This window comes from Empidonax traillii, unplaced genomic scaffold (genome assembly GCF_003031625.1).
Source record: "Empidonax traillii isolate 1590-97213 ecotype Southwest subspecies unplaced genomic scaffold, ASM303162v1 scaffold29:size1973556, whole genome shotgun sequence".
NCBI classification, from domain to species: domain Eukaryota; kingdom Metazoa; phylum Chordata; class Aves; order Passeriformes; family Tyrannidae; genus Empidonax; species Empidonax traillii.
The window spans coordinates 59,991-74,407 of NW_020955222.1; the positions used below are offsets into that span (position 1 = coordinate 59,991).

The window sequence follows — 14,417 nt, forward strand, 5'->3', positions numbered from 1 at the left end:
AGGCAGCACAGAGTGAGAGAGAGCCAGCACGGGGGAAGGTGTGGGATAGGGTGGTGCAGTGTGGGGCTGTCTGAGGCAGCGGTGTGTGACGGGATGCGATGGTGTGGAACGGGATGGGGTAGGGCAATGTGGATTGGTGCGATGTCGGGTAAAGCAGTGCAGGATGAAGCGGAGTAGTGGGGGACAGCGCGGTACAGTTCGGGGCAGGGCAGTGAAGTGTGGGATGGGGCCGTGCGGTGCGGGATGGAACAGCGGGGGACAGCGTGGTGCTCGACGGGAACGGGCGGTGAGGGGCAGGGCTGTGCGGCGCAGCTCCTGGGAGTCGAGTTCCTTCCTCCCAACAGACGCTGATGTTCCCGCAAAGTGCCGACGGGGCCGCCCTTCCTCCCTCTCCTCTTCATCCTTCACCTCCTCCAGCCGTCGCTGTCCCGACCGGGACCCAGCGGGCGGATGCGGAGGGCGTGGACGCGATGCTGCGGGCGGTGTCGGAGAAGTGCCGCGCGGCCCTGCGGAGCCTGGGGGGCAGCCCGGGGCACAGCTCGGGGGGCAGTCCCGGGGGCAGCCCCACGGCCAAGCGCCCGCGCCCGGCTCCGCGTCTGCACGGCGCGTTCCGCGGGCTGCGCACCGGCCGGGCCGCCCTACGCCCGGGCGGCGGGGACCTGGAGGAGGGCGGCAGCCTGCGAGCACAGCTGGGAGAGGCGGGAGCCATCCGCACCCTGGCCTTCCCGCAGGGAAACGCCTTCACTCTCCGCACCGCCACTGGCGGGCACCGGTTCCGATGGGTACCGCGCTGAGACCTTGGCGGCCGCGGACACGCGTGTCCCTGGCGCGCCGGAGCGGGACTTGCCGCAGCGTGAGGCTGGCAGCGCTTCCCACCTGGCGGCACGCTTCTCGTTTTCCCTCGGAAAAGGGGTATTCACACTTTCTCTCATTGCTGGAGGAGTGATGTGACGAGCGCAGCAGAGGCCACCGCGCCCCAGCGAGGGCCCCGCGCCGCGGGCACGGCCGCCGCAGGCTTCGTGCGCGGAGCCGCCGTGGCTTCACAGTTGGCAGCTCGCCCTCAGTAGCTTGCTAATGAGTGTAATGAATGCAGAAATTAAACGAAGATCTGCCCGGCTTTGTCCAGAGCTTTTACTCGGGCAGACAAGCGCAGCCGACGGTCCAGTGGCTGGAGTTGGCTGGCCACTCTGAAATCAGACTGACCATCCCAGGTGGTTAAACATGATGCATCTGCCCCATCATGGAATTTTGCACCCACGGTGTTTACAAACTGCATTTGTATCGTTCATGTCTGCAACTGTATGTGTATATTTGGACTAGATGTGATTATTAAATACTGCTTAAAATTGCCATGTATTTGTACAGATTTAATGTAAACAGTTTTGCTTCACGTATGCCTACTTGCTTTCATTAGCACAAGGATAACAGAAAGCAGAAAGTTTTAGAATAAAACATGCTGCTTTTAACATTCAATGGTACTAACTGAAGTAAAGAGAAGTGTAAAAAATAATGTTAAACTGTTCTGAAAAGATACATTTCATTTGCACCCTCTGGTTTGAAAGCTGAATAACTGACAACACATGTGAAATAGCACCTGCAGTGTATTTTTCTGTGGCACACAAGTGAAGGCACTGTGCTTCACCCAGGGTAGAGATTCTCTCTCTGTGAAGTTATCAGTTTTTCAATACTCCGATTTTCCAGTATTCTTGCATGAGTCCGTGCACATTAACAGCAGTCCAATTGTGAGAGGCTTGTGTGATAGTAAAGGTAAGAGCACACTGTCACCTCAGTAGATCTCTTAGGGCTACTGTACATACTCTTGTGCTTTTGGCAGAAGAGACTGTATTTGGAAGGAGAATGGTGGTTGTTTTCAGCATGACATATAGTTGTATGGCTTCTAGGAGACTGCAGAGATGGGTATTCAGTATCTGTGGTCCTTCATGTCTGCAGCACTGACATCTTCTAGCAGGAATTTTGCTGAAGTCCTGTCTGGGATGCTAAGGGCTCAGCCCTGGATGACTCCAGAGACATTTATATTTCTGCCGAAGAGAATTGCCACTTTGGCAAAAATGCTCTATGAAAGCTCTGGTTTGTCCGCAGACAGAAGAGACAAAGCTTCCTGGCTGCACTGAATTCAGTAGGGAATAAATTCATAGTAAAAGGCAGCTTCTATAGATATCTACAGATCCTTTCTGTGTGTTTTATGAAATGAAACACAAAATGGATAGTGTGTACAATTTTGTAATGCTCATAAGCATGTTAATTCCTCAGAAATAAAATGAAAGATTACACTTCTTGTAGGATATAGCAAAAAATAATCTGACTGAAGGACGTGTTGATTTGTGGTTTATGTTCACTATGATTTTTTCTCTCTGGTGGTGCATGGTCCATGCAATGCGCAAAGAGAGCTGTCCAAGACCCCAACAGAAATAAAGCAAAGTAGATGCAATAACATTTAATGAGCTTTGTTCCTACTCATAAGTAAGCTTTCTCCACATTTCGCTGCCCTGCCAGTGCCAAGCCATAGGATTTGTGGCTGTGAAAGAGTGGTGGTGCAGAACTGCAGACAACTTTAAGGTGAAAGAGAAAAATACTTTTTAATTTAGGGTGTGCCAGGGTAAGGGTTAATTAATCATGTGTTGAATACAAGCACCTCAATTCCATATAGGACTTGTTCTGGGCACATGGGTTTTTCATTGGGTAAAATCCTTAGGTATTAATTAAAAAATGACACCAGACCTCAAGGTACAGCTTGATTAAAAGTAAATACTAGAAAGAGGAACTATCTCTTAGTAAATAGGTGCTTATTAAGTCAGTAATTTTAGGTCTTTTCAGAATAGAAAGGGTAGAAGGGACCTGACCTAGATGGAATTATTTAGAAATGCCATAGGGCTTTTAGTATAGCTTTAATTTATGAAAGCCTTTTTTATCAGCAGTATTGACCATCCCCTGATCTAAAGGCAATATCCAAGACTGAGTGTTGGCATGGCATTTTCCTGTAGAGGTTTCCAGGGTTGTTCAGTGCATCATAAAGAGAAAACCTTGCCCATTCACAAATCTTAGCTACTCTCCACATGTCAGTAACAGAAATGCTCTTGCTTTGATGTCCGTATCAACTTGTATATAAACACAGGCTCACATTTGCTGTCATTTAATTGGTCTGACTACCATTTTTGAAACATGCAGGTTCCTACAGATCCCATTCATATGGAGCTAACCTCCATCAGAAAGATGCAGTGGATTCCCCTGTGGGTTTGTCACAAACCCTGCATGGTGGCAGAGAGCCATTGAGGTGTCTCAGATGGTAGTCATGTAGAGACCAGACTATAACATGGCTACTGTGCTGTAGCACCAGTGCTAAACTTTTCCTGTTGGTTTTGTCTTTTTAGAGATTGCAGAGATTTCACTGTCATTTCTTCCCTTGTTTTCCTGAATATTTTTCTCTAGAAAAATATCCCTATGTCTATCTTCAAGAAAAAGGCAAGAATATTGTGGTTGGTTTTATATGACGGCAGCAGCACTCTTCATCTTTTCTAAACATTGACTTAATTTTGTTCAGGAGCCATTATTTGCATTTTGCATTGCACAGTCTTAACAAACAACTAAAGCTAAGGAGGTCAAAATAGATGGTGGTTTGCTTTGGCATAACTATCTCATAGGTGTAGCAGAAATAATCTTAAAGTCTGCCTTGGACCTGGCACCTGCTCAAACTCTAATAGCAAGGGAATATTTACAGTCAGTATTGACTTTATACTCTCCAACAAAATACTCTTAAAACCCCCCAAATTACTAATTTTCTTCAAGGTTATACATATGTAGTGATCATTTTTTTTTAGTGAAATTTCCAGATTTCTTATGTGGATAATGCAGTTACAATTTGAACTCACTTGTTAAAATAGGGTACCTTGAGATTTTGAGGCTTGTTCTCTTTTTCACCGACTAAATTGCTGTTGCAATGGCCCGTGAGGTTCCCAGACTGTCTGCGTGTAAGTCTTTCTATAGCAGGCTGATACACACCAAGCATGTGTAAGAGGGTTACATTTTGTGCTCTGATCCTTTCTATGGAATAGGTCTCAGGATTTCAGGCAGCGACTTCTACATGGAACCTCGTATTTCTATTTACATGAAGCTCAGCTCAGCTGATGCTTTAAGTTGCAAACAACTTTCACCCATGTGCCAGGGATCTCCCTGAGTTCCCCTGGGTGAACTGTTCTGGCTTTCAGAGCAGGAATACCGATGGCACATGGACCCAAAAGGGAGCCTCCACCCCCTAGAGAAATTTCTGGGAAATTATAATGGCAACTACTATCTTCTCTTACTGTCAGTCACTTGGAGAGACATCCTTGATTTGCCTGTACCACTGTGAGAACTATTCCTCTAACCCACTCAGAAGCACCTGAGTACTGGTATGACTGAACTGGTATATTGTCTGAAAAGCTAGAGAGAACAATAAAAAAATACAGAAAGAGAAAAATAGGATGTTTCTGTACCTCAGGATCTTTGCTCAGTGAGCATGTGACAAAGCTGGAACATTATCTTCCCTCTGGCAGGAAGTTGAAGGCCATGGTTCCCCAAAACATCTCTTCATTTTGCATCATCAAAATGGAAACAAATTTTCGCCGTTATGTGTTCAAAGAGTATTTTCCACCAATTTCAAATAGCAACTCAAATCTGTAGTAAATCTTATTCAGATCCCTCGTACTGTCAAAAGGGTAATTTTTCCTTAATGTAATTTGTTACACCTTTCTTAATTTATCCAATTGGGTGTCACAGACAGTGACTGCATCCTCTCTGGAAAAGTATTTAGTCCAGTATGCCCTTGATGTCTGAGTCCCTGTGCTCCTTAGCCAGGGAGGTTTCTCTAATTAGGCCTTTGATTTAAGCAAAACTTTCCAAGAAACTTATTTAAAGACTGGTTTTATTTACTTTCCTGTTTTTCTGACATGGAAACAACCTGTGTTCTATTGCTTTTAAGACAATGTTCTGTGACCAGCGCTTGAGATCCTTCCATTTGCCAGAACCTGGTGTGAGGTAGCACCATGTCTTGTCAGCAGTCATTTCGCAAGGAGCACTCTCTGTTGTATCCTGAGATACCTGGGCCATTAAATTATTAGTGGTCCTAATTCAGCAGTTTGGCTGGGATAAATCCATCTTTTCCTGAAATGTGTTGTTTCAGTCAGTGCTTAATTTTCTGATAATATTTTGAGTCTTGCTGTTCATGTCCAAACCTCGCCTTCAAATTATAAGCTCGTATTTTATTTCAGTAAATTCTGATGTCGAATGATGATGTCAAATTTTTATTAAAAGACCTTATGAATAATGAATGAGAAAAACTCTATAAATTACTATGGGTTTGACAACCTGCATACCAGCTTTCAAGGATGTATGAGGCACAACATATCAGCACCATCTGCTGCCAGTGGGGACAAACTACACAGTTTCTACATACCATTTTGGTAATATTTTTTACAGGGAACTACAAACATTCAGCCACTTTTCTAGTATGAAAGTGAAGTAGCTGAGCAATTGCCTGCATAGGTTTCATAATGAGTAGCCTACAAGGAGTCTACAGTGTGAAAGAAATGAAGACACTTAACCCAGATGACCTTCTCATTTTATTTTGAAGACACATTAATAAGATACTGGAAGCCTTACAGAAGTAATACACTTCCGTATTACTGTGGACAGCTTTTCTAAAACAAAACCCCTTTGTTTAAAATTCAGTTACAATTTCTAAGTGACACCAGAGCTCTTATTTAACACAAACTTTCCAAAATACCAGGTGCTTCAAGTGAAGAAGGGAGTGTTAAGGATATCCTTGGTGTTATAATACCTTCCTAACAATCCAATGCATCCTACTTAACATACAGAAAGAAGTTTTGAGTTCCCCTTAGCACTTCTGTTTATTTTTGAATTTTATTTACCACTGACTTCATCTAGGGAGCTACTTATCTTAAGGCTACTAGCAAACGTAATATCTTAGCATATTTTCTACTTGTTAATCAGTGTTCGGTAGAAATTTTATAGAAAAACCTCCAAATATTTTCGTACACTCTGTTCGTGGTGCATGCATGGATGAGTTGAAGACTCATGGGCAGAAATCACTGCTTGTAACACCAATTGCAGTCAGTCATATTATTTACTTTTAAATGCCTTTCTCTGCATTAATTAATCCTAATTCTAGTTCACACAAGAAAAATCTTGTTGACTTCGAAAGACTTTTTTTGACTTTTATTCCAGTTTACAACTTCATAGCTCTCAGATTGCAACTTGTTTCCTCTCACTATCAAATGAACTGCACGGTTACAGGTTTGCTTATCTGAAAGAAGTGTTCCAGTGTGAGAAAAAGATTTTTTAAGAGTCCCGAGCACAGCATGATAGTTTAACAGCTCAAAACACTTCACCTGAGTGTTACCGACACAAAACAAGCTGGCTTTTCGGTGCATGCTGTTAGGCAGTGACAATATTTGGCCGTGTTTGCTGAGTGTTAGTCTTGTAGAAAGATTTCACATTCAGTTAAACGAACAACTGAAGCATTGCAAACAATCCTTGGTGAAGCTGTGCTAGCAATACCTTGAGTGCTGTTTGTTTTACAGAAAGCATTAAGAAGGTGTTGAGTGACTCAGCCACTTTTTATCCCACGTGTGCTTCCCTGTGTTCTTAGCAATACAAAGTGAGATAATAAGATGGCTCTTTTTCGAAGTAGTTTTACTTTGATTTGGCAAAACAGCTCTGTCATCTGACATTTAATTATTGCTTATTACTTATAAATCGGTAAAAATATTCTCCTCTATTATCTTGCTTAGATGATGTCCTTTTTTAGATGTGAAGTGTGTAGCTATAAAAATCAGAATAGGTGGGAAACAAGACTTGAGAAGATTTTTGCAGAAGAATTTTTACTTAACTCAAATAATTCTTTCCCAATGGAAAATTAAGAAAAAGTTCCTGTTTAGCAGAAACAGTAAGAAAGTAAAGAATACTTTCATCACATTTTAAAAAGTGGCACTTTGTTTCTTATTCTTAGAAAACAACATTTTTAATGTTGATTCACAGATTCAAAAACTAGAAAGAGGATAAATAGGCTCTTTTACATGCTATGTGTCTGTTTGCTTCTGTCTTTTGAAAACCTGGATGGCATAATTTCATTGATACTGTGAAACTATGACAAGGACTGAAAAAGAGCAGTTCTCAACGTATTAAAAAAAAAAAAAAGTTTTATGTACCAGTAATTCTTTAGCTCCCTTTTTAGATTTAACTAAACTCTGTCATTCAAATAACTGTGTTTTACCTTCTTTGTGCCAAGCCTGTGCCCAGTTTTTCTCAGGTGAAGGCAGTGCCTAAGGGTATGCACAATTCCTCCACCACATGCACTTCATAAAACACATGCATGAGAAATGCATCTGCAGGGATAAAACCATTCTTCACACTTTCTCCCACAACATCTGCTTTTGCCTGTGACATTAAAGCAAATGCTAGTGGGTTATTTCTGGAGTTTGATTATGGTTGGGGTGAGGTTTTCCTAATTTTTGGGTTTGCAGACCTGCTTTGGAGGACAGTTCCCCAGTGGTACACAGGACCAGGGTGCCATTTGCTCTGTCTCAGCTCTGAGAGAACAACACTGTGTCCAGCTCTCAGGTTTGGACAACCTGGTCTGAGAGGCCAGTAGGCCTCATTCTCCTTGAAGTTCTGCCCAGCTCCTCACAGAGGACAAAACCTTGGTGAGAAACAGCCGATGTGAGGGGTTTTTTTGTGTGTTGTGCCAAAGAGAAGAGCAGAGAAGGGTAATAGAGCTGGAGAAGGGTCTGAAGCACAAGTCTTCTAAGGAGTGACTGAGGGAACTGGGGTTGTTCAGCCTGGAGGAGGCTCAGAGGAGACCTCATCACTCTCTACAATTATCAGAAAGAAGGTTGTAGCCAGATGCAGGTCAGCCTCTTCTCCCAGGCAGCCAGTGACAGGATGAGAGGACACAGTCTCAAGCTGCACCAGTGAAGGATTAAGCTGGACATTAGGAGGAATTTCTTCACAGAAAGGGTAATTAAAGATGGACTTTGGAATGGAACTGCCAAGGGAGGAGGTAGAGTCACTGTCCCTGAAGGTGTTTAGGAAAGAACTGCATATGGCACTTAGTGTCACGGTGTAGTCGACAAGGTGGTGTTCGGTTGACCGTCTTAGAGGTCTTTTCCAACCTGATTCTGTGACTCTGTGAGGCTGCCCTCTCCCCATTCCGCAGTCAGGGGCCGAGGCACCCCCACACCGTGGCACGGCAGTGGAGCAGCCCCACGGGGCACGGCCGCGGTGGTGACACATCGGCCCCGGCGGGGCGGGCAGCGGCCGCCCGCGGTGTCGGCTGGCATGCTGCCCGTGCCCGGGGTCGAGCCAGGGCCCTCTGGCAGAGGCCGCCGCCGCCGCCGCCCTGCCCGCGAAGTCCGCGGGACTCGGCGCGCCGGGTCCTTTGCCGCCAGCGAGGCCCCGCCGCCGCGCAGCCCGGGCGCGCCGCGTCCCGCCGGCGGGACGGGACTGCGGCTCCCGCCGCGCAGGGCGCGCCCGGGGGATGCTTAAAGGGCGCCCGCGGCCGCCGGGAGTGTTGCGGTGTGCGGGCTGCGGGGTGAGGGGTGCGGAGTGCGGCCGAGGGGCCTCCCGGGTTGAGGGACTGGCGCCCCGAGCCCTGGCCGGGCTGTAAATTTCCTTCTCTACAGGCTACTTGCCCCGCACCTGCCCGGGTCACCCTTTTACCCCCGTGTGCGCCGCCTCGCTAGCAGGGATCCTACTCGGGTCAGGCCACTTCGCCACCCCGCAGTGGGTTCAGCCAGCCCCGGCGGAGATAGAATGAAAATTGGAAGAACCCGCCCGGAGGACGAGCAGGAGGGATGAGGACTTGCTTTGGGTAACGCTGCCTTGTGGGTATGCGGGGACTGCCTGTGCTTTGGAGGGGTCCGCAGCTGGGGAGATGTTCTCTCTGGAGGCTCTGCCTTGTCTCCGGGGCCGTGGCTACCATCGAAGCCTTGCCAGCAGCGGGACTGGATGGACGGTGATTTGGGGTGAGCCGCGCGCCTGCTAAGTGTTGCTCCTCTGTGTTTTTTTTCATGAGAACGCTCGGAAAAGACCCGAAGTGGAGCAGAAAGCAAAGCCCACGGAAAGCGGCTGAGGTAGGGGCAGGCACAGACATATGCACTCCTCTGTATGCACTGCACTGAAGAGTTCCACTATGTATATTTCTGGGGAAGGGAGGGGAGGAAACTATGGAAAATAAGTGATTTTGAAAGAAAACACAACCCATACTTTTTATCCTTTTTTATTAATCCTTTCACACTTTTTTAACTGTAGCATCTTCAATGCCAGAAAAATGCAAGTTATAGTAACTTGACATCTATTTGGGAAGGAAACAAGAACACTTCTGGGCTTCTCTCCTTTAGCACTAGAGGGACTGCTTGCTCTTTAAAAGTAAAAGTTACCTGACTTCACTGAAGGGTTTGTGTAGATTTACAGAGCTCTCATTTCATTGGCACTGAAAGCTGACTAGTCCACATTTAGGCTGGTAAAAGATAAATGGGACAACAAAGAACTTGTATGTACAATACAAACATAGGTGGAAAAAGTATTAATCAGACACAAAATGTTTAACAGTAAGGAAGAGGTAAAATACAGGCGGCTTGTACCTTAAGGAGTTGTCATAGACCACAAAACCTCGTAAGTGTGCAACATGCAAACTGATGAAGTGGGAAGTGAAGGTCTAAATGGAATTCACCACACTGAAAAACACTGAAGTAGGAGATAAGCAGTGTGTCCTTAGATACAATGACAGTATGGAAATATAACCATTAGCATGCTAAGAATATTGCTTCAGCATAAATATTTCTTGTAAGTGACCCCATGGGGAAAGTCATCTTATTAAAATGAGCAATGACTGAGCTATAGGAGACAAAACTTTAGGGATGGTGGTGAAGGGAAACTGGTTGGTCAAAACTCAAGAGAACGTAACAGTCTGGCAGTGCATGTTAGCTGGCTGTTGTCTCTGATATGTCACCAGCTGCTAACTGCACTCCATATTGTTTCCTTCAAAAACATCATGGAAAAGTCAGAGGTGGCATCTTGCTGTGAAACAAGCAGAAATCAGTTATCCAGTGCTTTCCTGTGGCTAACAGCAGCACTCAGGCAAGTAAATGTTTTATGTGGTGTTTTGTTTTGTTTTGTATTAAGAGTTATTCTGAGTGATTTAAGACCAATTTTGAAGAACCAAAGTGATGGTTTAAAATATAGTATTCACTGATTTCTGTACAAAGTGTCTAACTCAGTAGCTCCTTACCAGTGTGACTTCAAAGGACTTTCAATCAAAATGGATGTGGGAGGTAAAATCTTAACTCCATCCAGCCTGAATCCAGAGGCTTTAATCCTGGGATCTTTATTCATCCTCCTTTATGTGGCTGTAAATGGAGATGTCCTGTGGCTCTTAACTTACAGTTAAGTTGCACTATGGAGTAACCAATAATTCTGATTTCAAAATAAGCTAAAATTGAAATTGAAATACTGAACTAGACTCTCAGCTCATCTAGACTGAGCCAAGGTTGCAACAGTGACCATAAACAAATGCCCATCTGAGAAAAGGACAGAGGTAAGTATGCTACTAATTAACTTGTAGAGGTAATATAGTATAGTGGTACTTTTCCAAGTTGTTCAAATGGAGGTTTAAGACAAGAAACTGTTTGCAACACTATTCAGTTCCTTTTGTACACTCTGGAGTCTGATTCTAGTCACACTCCACATAGGTTTTATACTAGTACACTAATTCAGGTCTTGCTGAATCAGAGACTTACCTGTGACATTTATTTCATGACACTTCATTCTGTTTGAACTTTTATATATACATGTGTGAAACATGAACCTCAATAATGATGGTAAATAATGATGAATTTAGGTAGAAAATAAAAGACGTTTCCAGGCATATTATTTCAGGAGGCATCTCACTTTGCAAGGACTCTGTGTCTGGTAGGCAGTGCGCTGCTAGCTGGCTGCTGTACCTGGATGTAGCAGTCGCTGCTGCACTGCCACCTGCTGCAGGGCTGGAGCACCACTGCTAAAAGGCAATTCCTTTGGAAGGTGCTAGGATTCTGTTTACAGGAATGCAGGCGATGCTCCTCTGTGGGATGAGATGGCAGTGTATGTTAGCTGGTTGAAATTCTGACATCAGCTAACATGCAGTTGCTCTCTTTTTCCATATACCTTGGTCATCAAAAGGGAGAGCTGCAACTTTTGTACAAGAAATCTTCTGGGTCCTCCTGATTACTTTTGTTGTTGTTGTTGCTGTTATTTCTTTTTTTTTTTTTTTTTTTTTGACTGTCAGCCTCATGTATTATAGTGGTGTATTGCATTTCCATTATCTGCCATTATTCAAAGAATTGTGACAATTTTTTCGGTTGATTTAAACTCTGGCTTTCAACTGCTTTCAGATATCAAGGTAATAGGAAATTTATAAATACTTTTTAAGCAGGTAAATAATTCAGATGTTTCAAACAATTTTAAGTTCTGGGAGTTTCTTAAAGCAAAAGCAGTACAGTTAAAAACTTAATGAGAGTTTTAAATTTTGATTTTAATTTTTTTTGTTAGCGGTATTTGGCAAATACAAGTGGGTAGTTTGGGGGGGGAGAAGAGGTTAGTTTTTTGTTGTTTTTTGTTTGTTTGTTTGTTTGTTTTGTTTTTTTTTTAATGAGTAATAAAGTGGAAAAGACTTAAAGTAATTTTCACTAATTGTGTGAATTCTAAATCTGAAAAATAATTACCTTTCCATTATACATATAAAGCGAAGTCAGCTTTAGAGTTTTTCTTCTTCATTACTTCTCAGAATAAAATTGTGAACATCAGTGCATTAAAACAACTGCACAACTCCAACCAGGAGACACAAACTGAGTTGGATACGATATTATACTTAGAAGAATAAAGGCTGGAAGCACACTGATCTTTTTGATTAATGTTACAGTGCAAGTTTCTATCAAGCATACTGCCACAGCCAACAGAGTGTTAACTTTATCCCCATCCTGGCACTTCAGTCACCTACAGAGTGTAGAAGAAATTATTTGTTAATACTTGTTTTATCTGGGTGCTGCTATATGTGGCTTGCAAAGTGAAGGTCTCCTAAGAAGAGAAATAACATCAGTGTTTGTGAAGGTCTGCAGAATTTGGATGAACCTACTGTTGTGTGTGGTGATTAGGCAGTGTATTGTTAGTTAGCTGTTCTTCACACACCAGCAACTGACTGCACTGCCACATTAGCACATCATTGTTGAGACTTGAATATAAACACTGTTATAAATATCTTATGAGATCCTTAGCTGGTATGGGGTCCAATGCCTGCCTAATTCCCCTGACTGAAAGGAGCAGTGCTAAGTTAGGTAGACTGAGTGAAGGTAGGGTACAAAATTAAGTGTAACTGAGGATATAAAATTAAATGTAACTGTATTTCATACATTTATACAGATAACCTAACTGGCTTATCAAGAATCTACTCGATTATGCAACTATAAAGTAAGATTTCATGTTTGAACACTATATTAATATGTTTCTCTTACACCACTAAATGTTTTATGTTTTGTTTTAACTAAATGTTTAACTAAATGTTTTAACTAAATGTTTAAAGGAGCTCAGCAAACAAGTATTTTGTGACAATACTTGAAAGAACAGGAACATGTACTGGTGGTGACTGAAAATCACCTTGTGGTGATTTAGAATATTTGCACTCCCAGACAATCTCTTGTAAAGAGAAGCTCACAGTTATCTGCTTGAGAAAATAAAGATATATCAGATCTTAGGAGTGAAGGAAGGATGAGATAGGAATGAAGGATTAGGATGAAGGATGTAATAGGTTAGGTCATGCTGATATGAAGATGAAATAACTGTAACACTCATGGACTGAACTCTCTTAGTTGTCTGGGGAGAGTGGTTTTATCCTAAATTGGTGAGATTATTAAGGAATCCAAGAAATAAATTTCAGTCTGTTCACAATTTTGGAGTTTATATTTTTTATATGCTGTGTTTTAAATTAACTGTAAGTGGATATTTATGTATTCATATTACCTTCTTGGCTTTTGACTATAGGTAAGTATATGCTTGCATAACAGTGTTCTAATTTTAATTGTATTTATTTGCCTTTCCAAGTCTGTGTGGATTTGTCCATTAAAGATGCTTTATTTTTTACCTCAGAAGAAATAAATGATTAGTTTATCAATGATCTGCCCTAAATATTATGTTGGAAGATCTGACATGTCTCAAGACGTATAAGTAATACAAACACATTGAGTTTTTGGATGAATGCTAATTAACAGTAAATTTTGAAAAACTTAAATTGCGTAGATTCAGGACAGAATGGTACTTATATTCAGATTTCTACAGAAAATGATTGTAGTGGATTGTGACCAAATAGTGAAATGAGAAATTCCATGACTCTGTTATCAGAAAAAACATTCTTCTTCTAGGACACCATAGTAAACTTTATTCAGGTAGGAGTGAGTTAAATGATTCTGTCCACTCACTGGCTAATATCACATGCTATTTCTGAATACCAGGAAAGACATTTGATCTTAATGCTGGCATTGTGATATTTAAGATTACACTGTGTCCTTTAGTGAGTGAGTCACAAGCAAGGTGTGCACATTCGCTTCTCTCCTGATCCTTTCCAAACTAGAAGATGATACTGCTCTGTTTATCCTTCATAGGGATTTTAGGAACCCAAGTGAAATTTCCCACATGCTAAATAACTCTAAGGCAGTACCAGGACTAAAAAAGACCTTTTTTTAGGTGTTACAGTAACAGCACCCAACATTTCTTTATACCTAAGCCTTTCTTATTCAGTGATACAAAAAATTAAGGAGCTATAGGAGTACACAGGAATGGACATGCATATTTAAGACGTGAGCATTTTCAAGTTAAGATATTCACCCTTTATGGGAAAAGCATTGTGTCCTTCCACTTAGTTCCATGGAATATAGATTGCTCCCAGTGAAGGCATATGGTCCTCATCTGAATTCCCTTTCTGCTCCATCAAAGCAGCAGAGATATGAGACAAAAATCACCTGACACATTTCACTAAATGTTCTCAAGGCTGGAACTGCACATGCAGGAGGAGACTGGAGTAAAATACAGAACCTCAGAATAAGAACAGGAACTGTCTTGACAGATTTGATGTGGAGCCTTGTGGGATAATGGCAAATAGCTCAGAGGCTGGTCTAAAACAACAGCAGCAGGCTGATTTCGACTAATGAGATCTTTTGCATAATCCTTAGCTGATCTCTGAAAGTTAGAGTGGCTAAAATTGCCAAGGTTTGAATTCTGTTCCAAAATGATGTTTGTCAGTATTGATGACTTTGTCAAATCTTTCATATCAATATCATCACTTAATCTTTTACAACAGTTTTCTGTCATTATTCTTC

The 14,417-nt window shown here is 42.6% G+C and overlaps 1 protein-coding gene across 1 annotated transcript in view; it reads left to right on the plus strand.

The window, feature by feature from the left end:
• Positions 1-8,559, plus strand: part of LOC114072734 — a 13,956-nt gene extending 5,397 nt beyond the window's left edge. The window contains exons 4-7 of the mRNA XM_027910596.1: positions 418-782; positions 1,094-1,211; positions 1,702-1,767; positions 8,231-8,559. Coding sequence (XP_027766397.1) covers positions 418-782; positions 1,094-1,211; positions 1,702-1,767; positions 8,231-8,559 — 878 coding nt within the window. The remainder of the gene's footprint in view (positions 1-417; positions 783-1,093; positions 1,212-1,701; positions 1,768-8,230) is intronic.
• Positions 8,560-14,417: the final 5,858 nt, after the last annotated feature.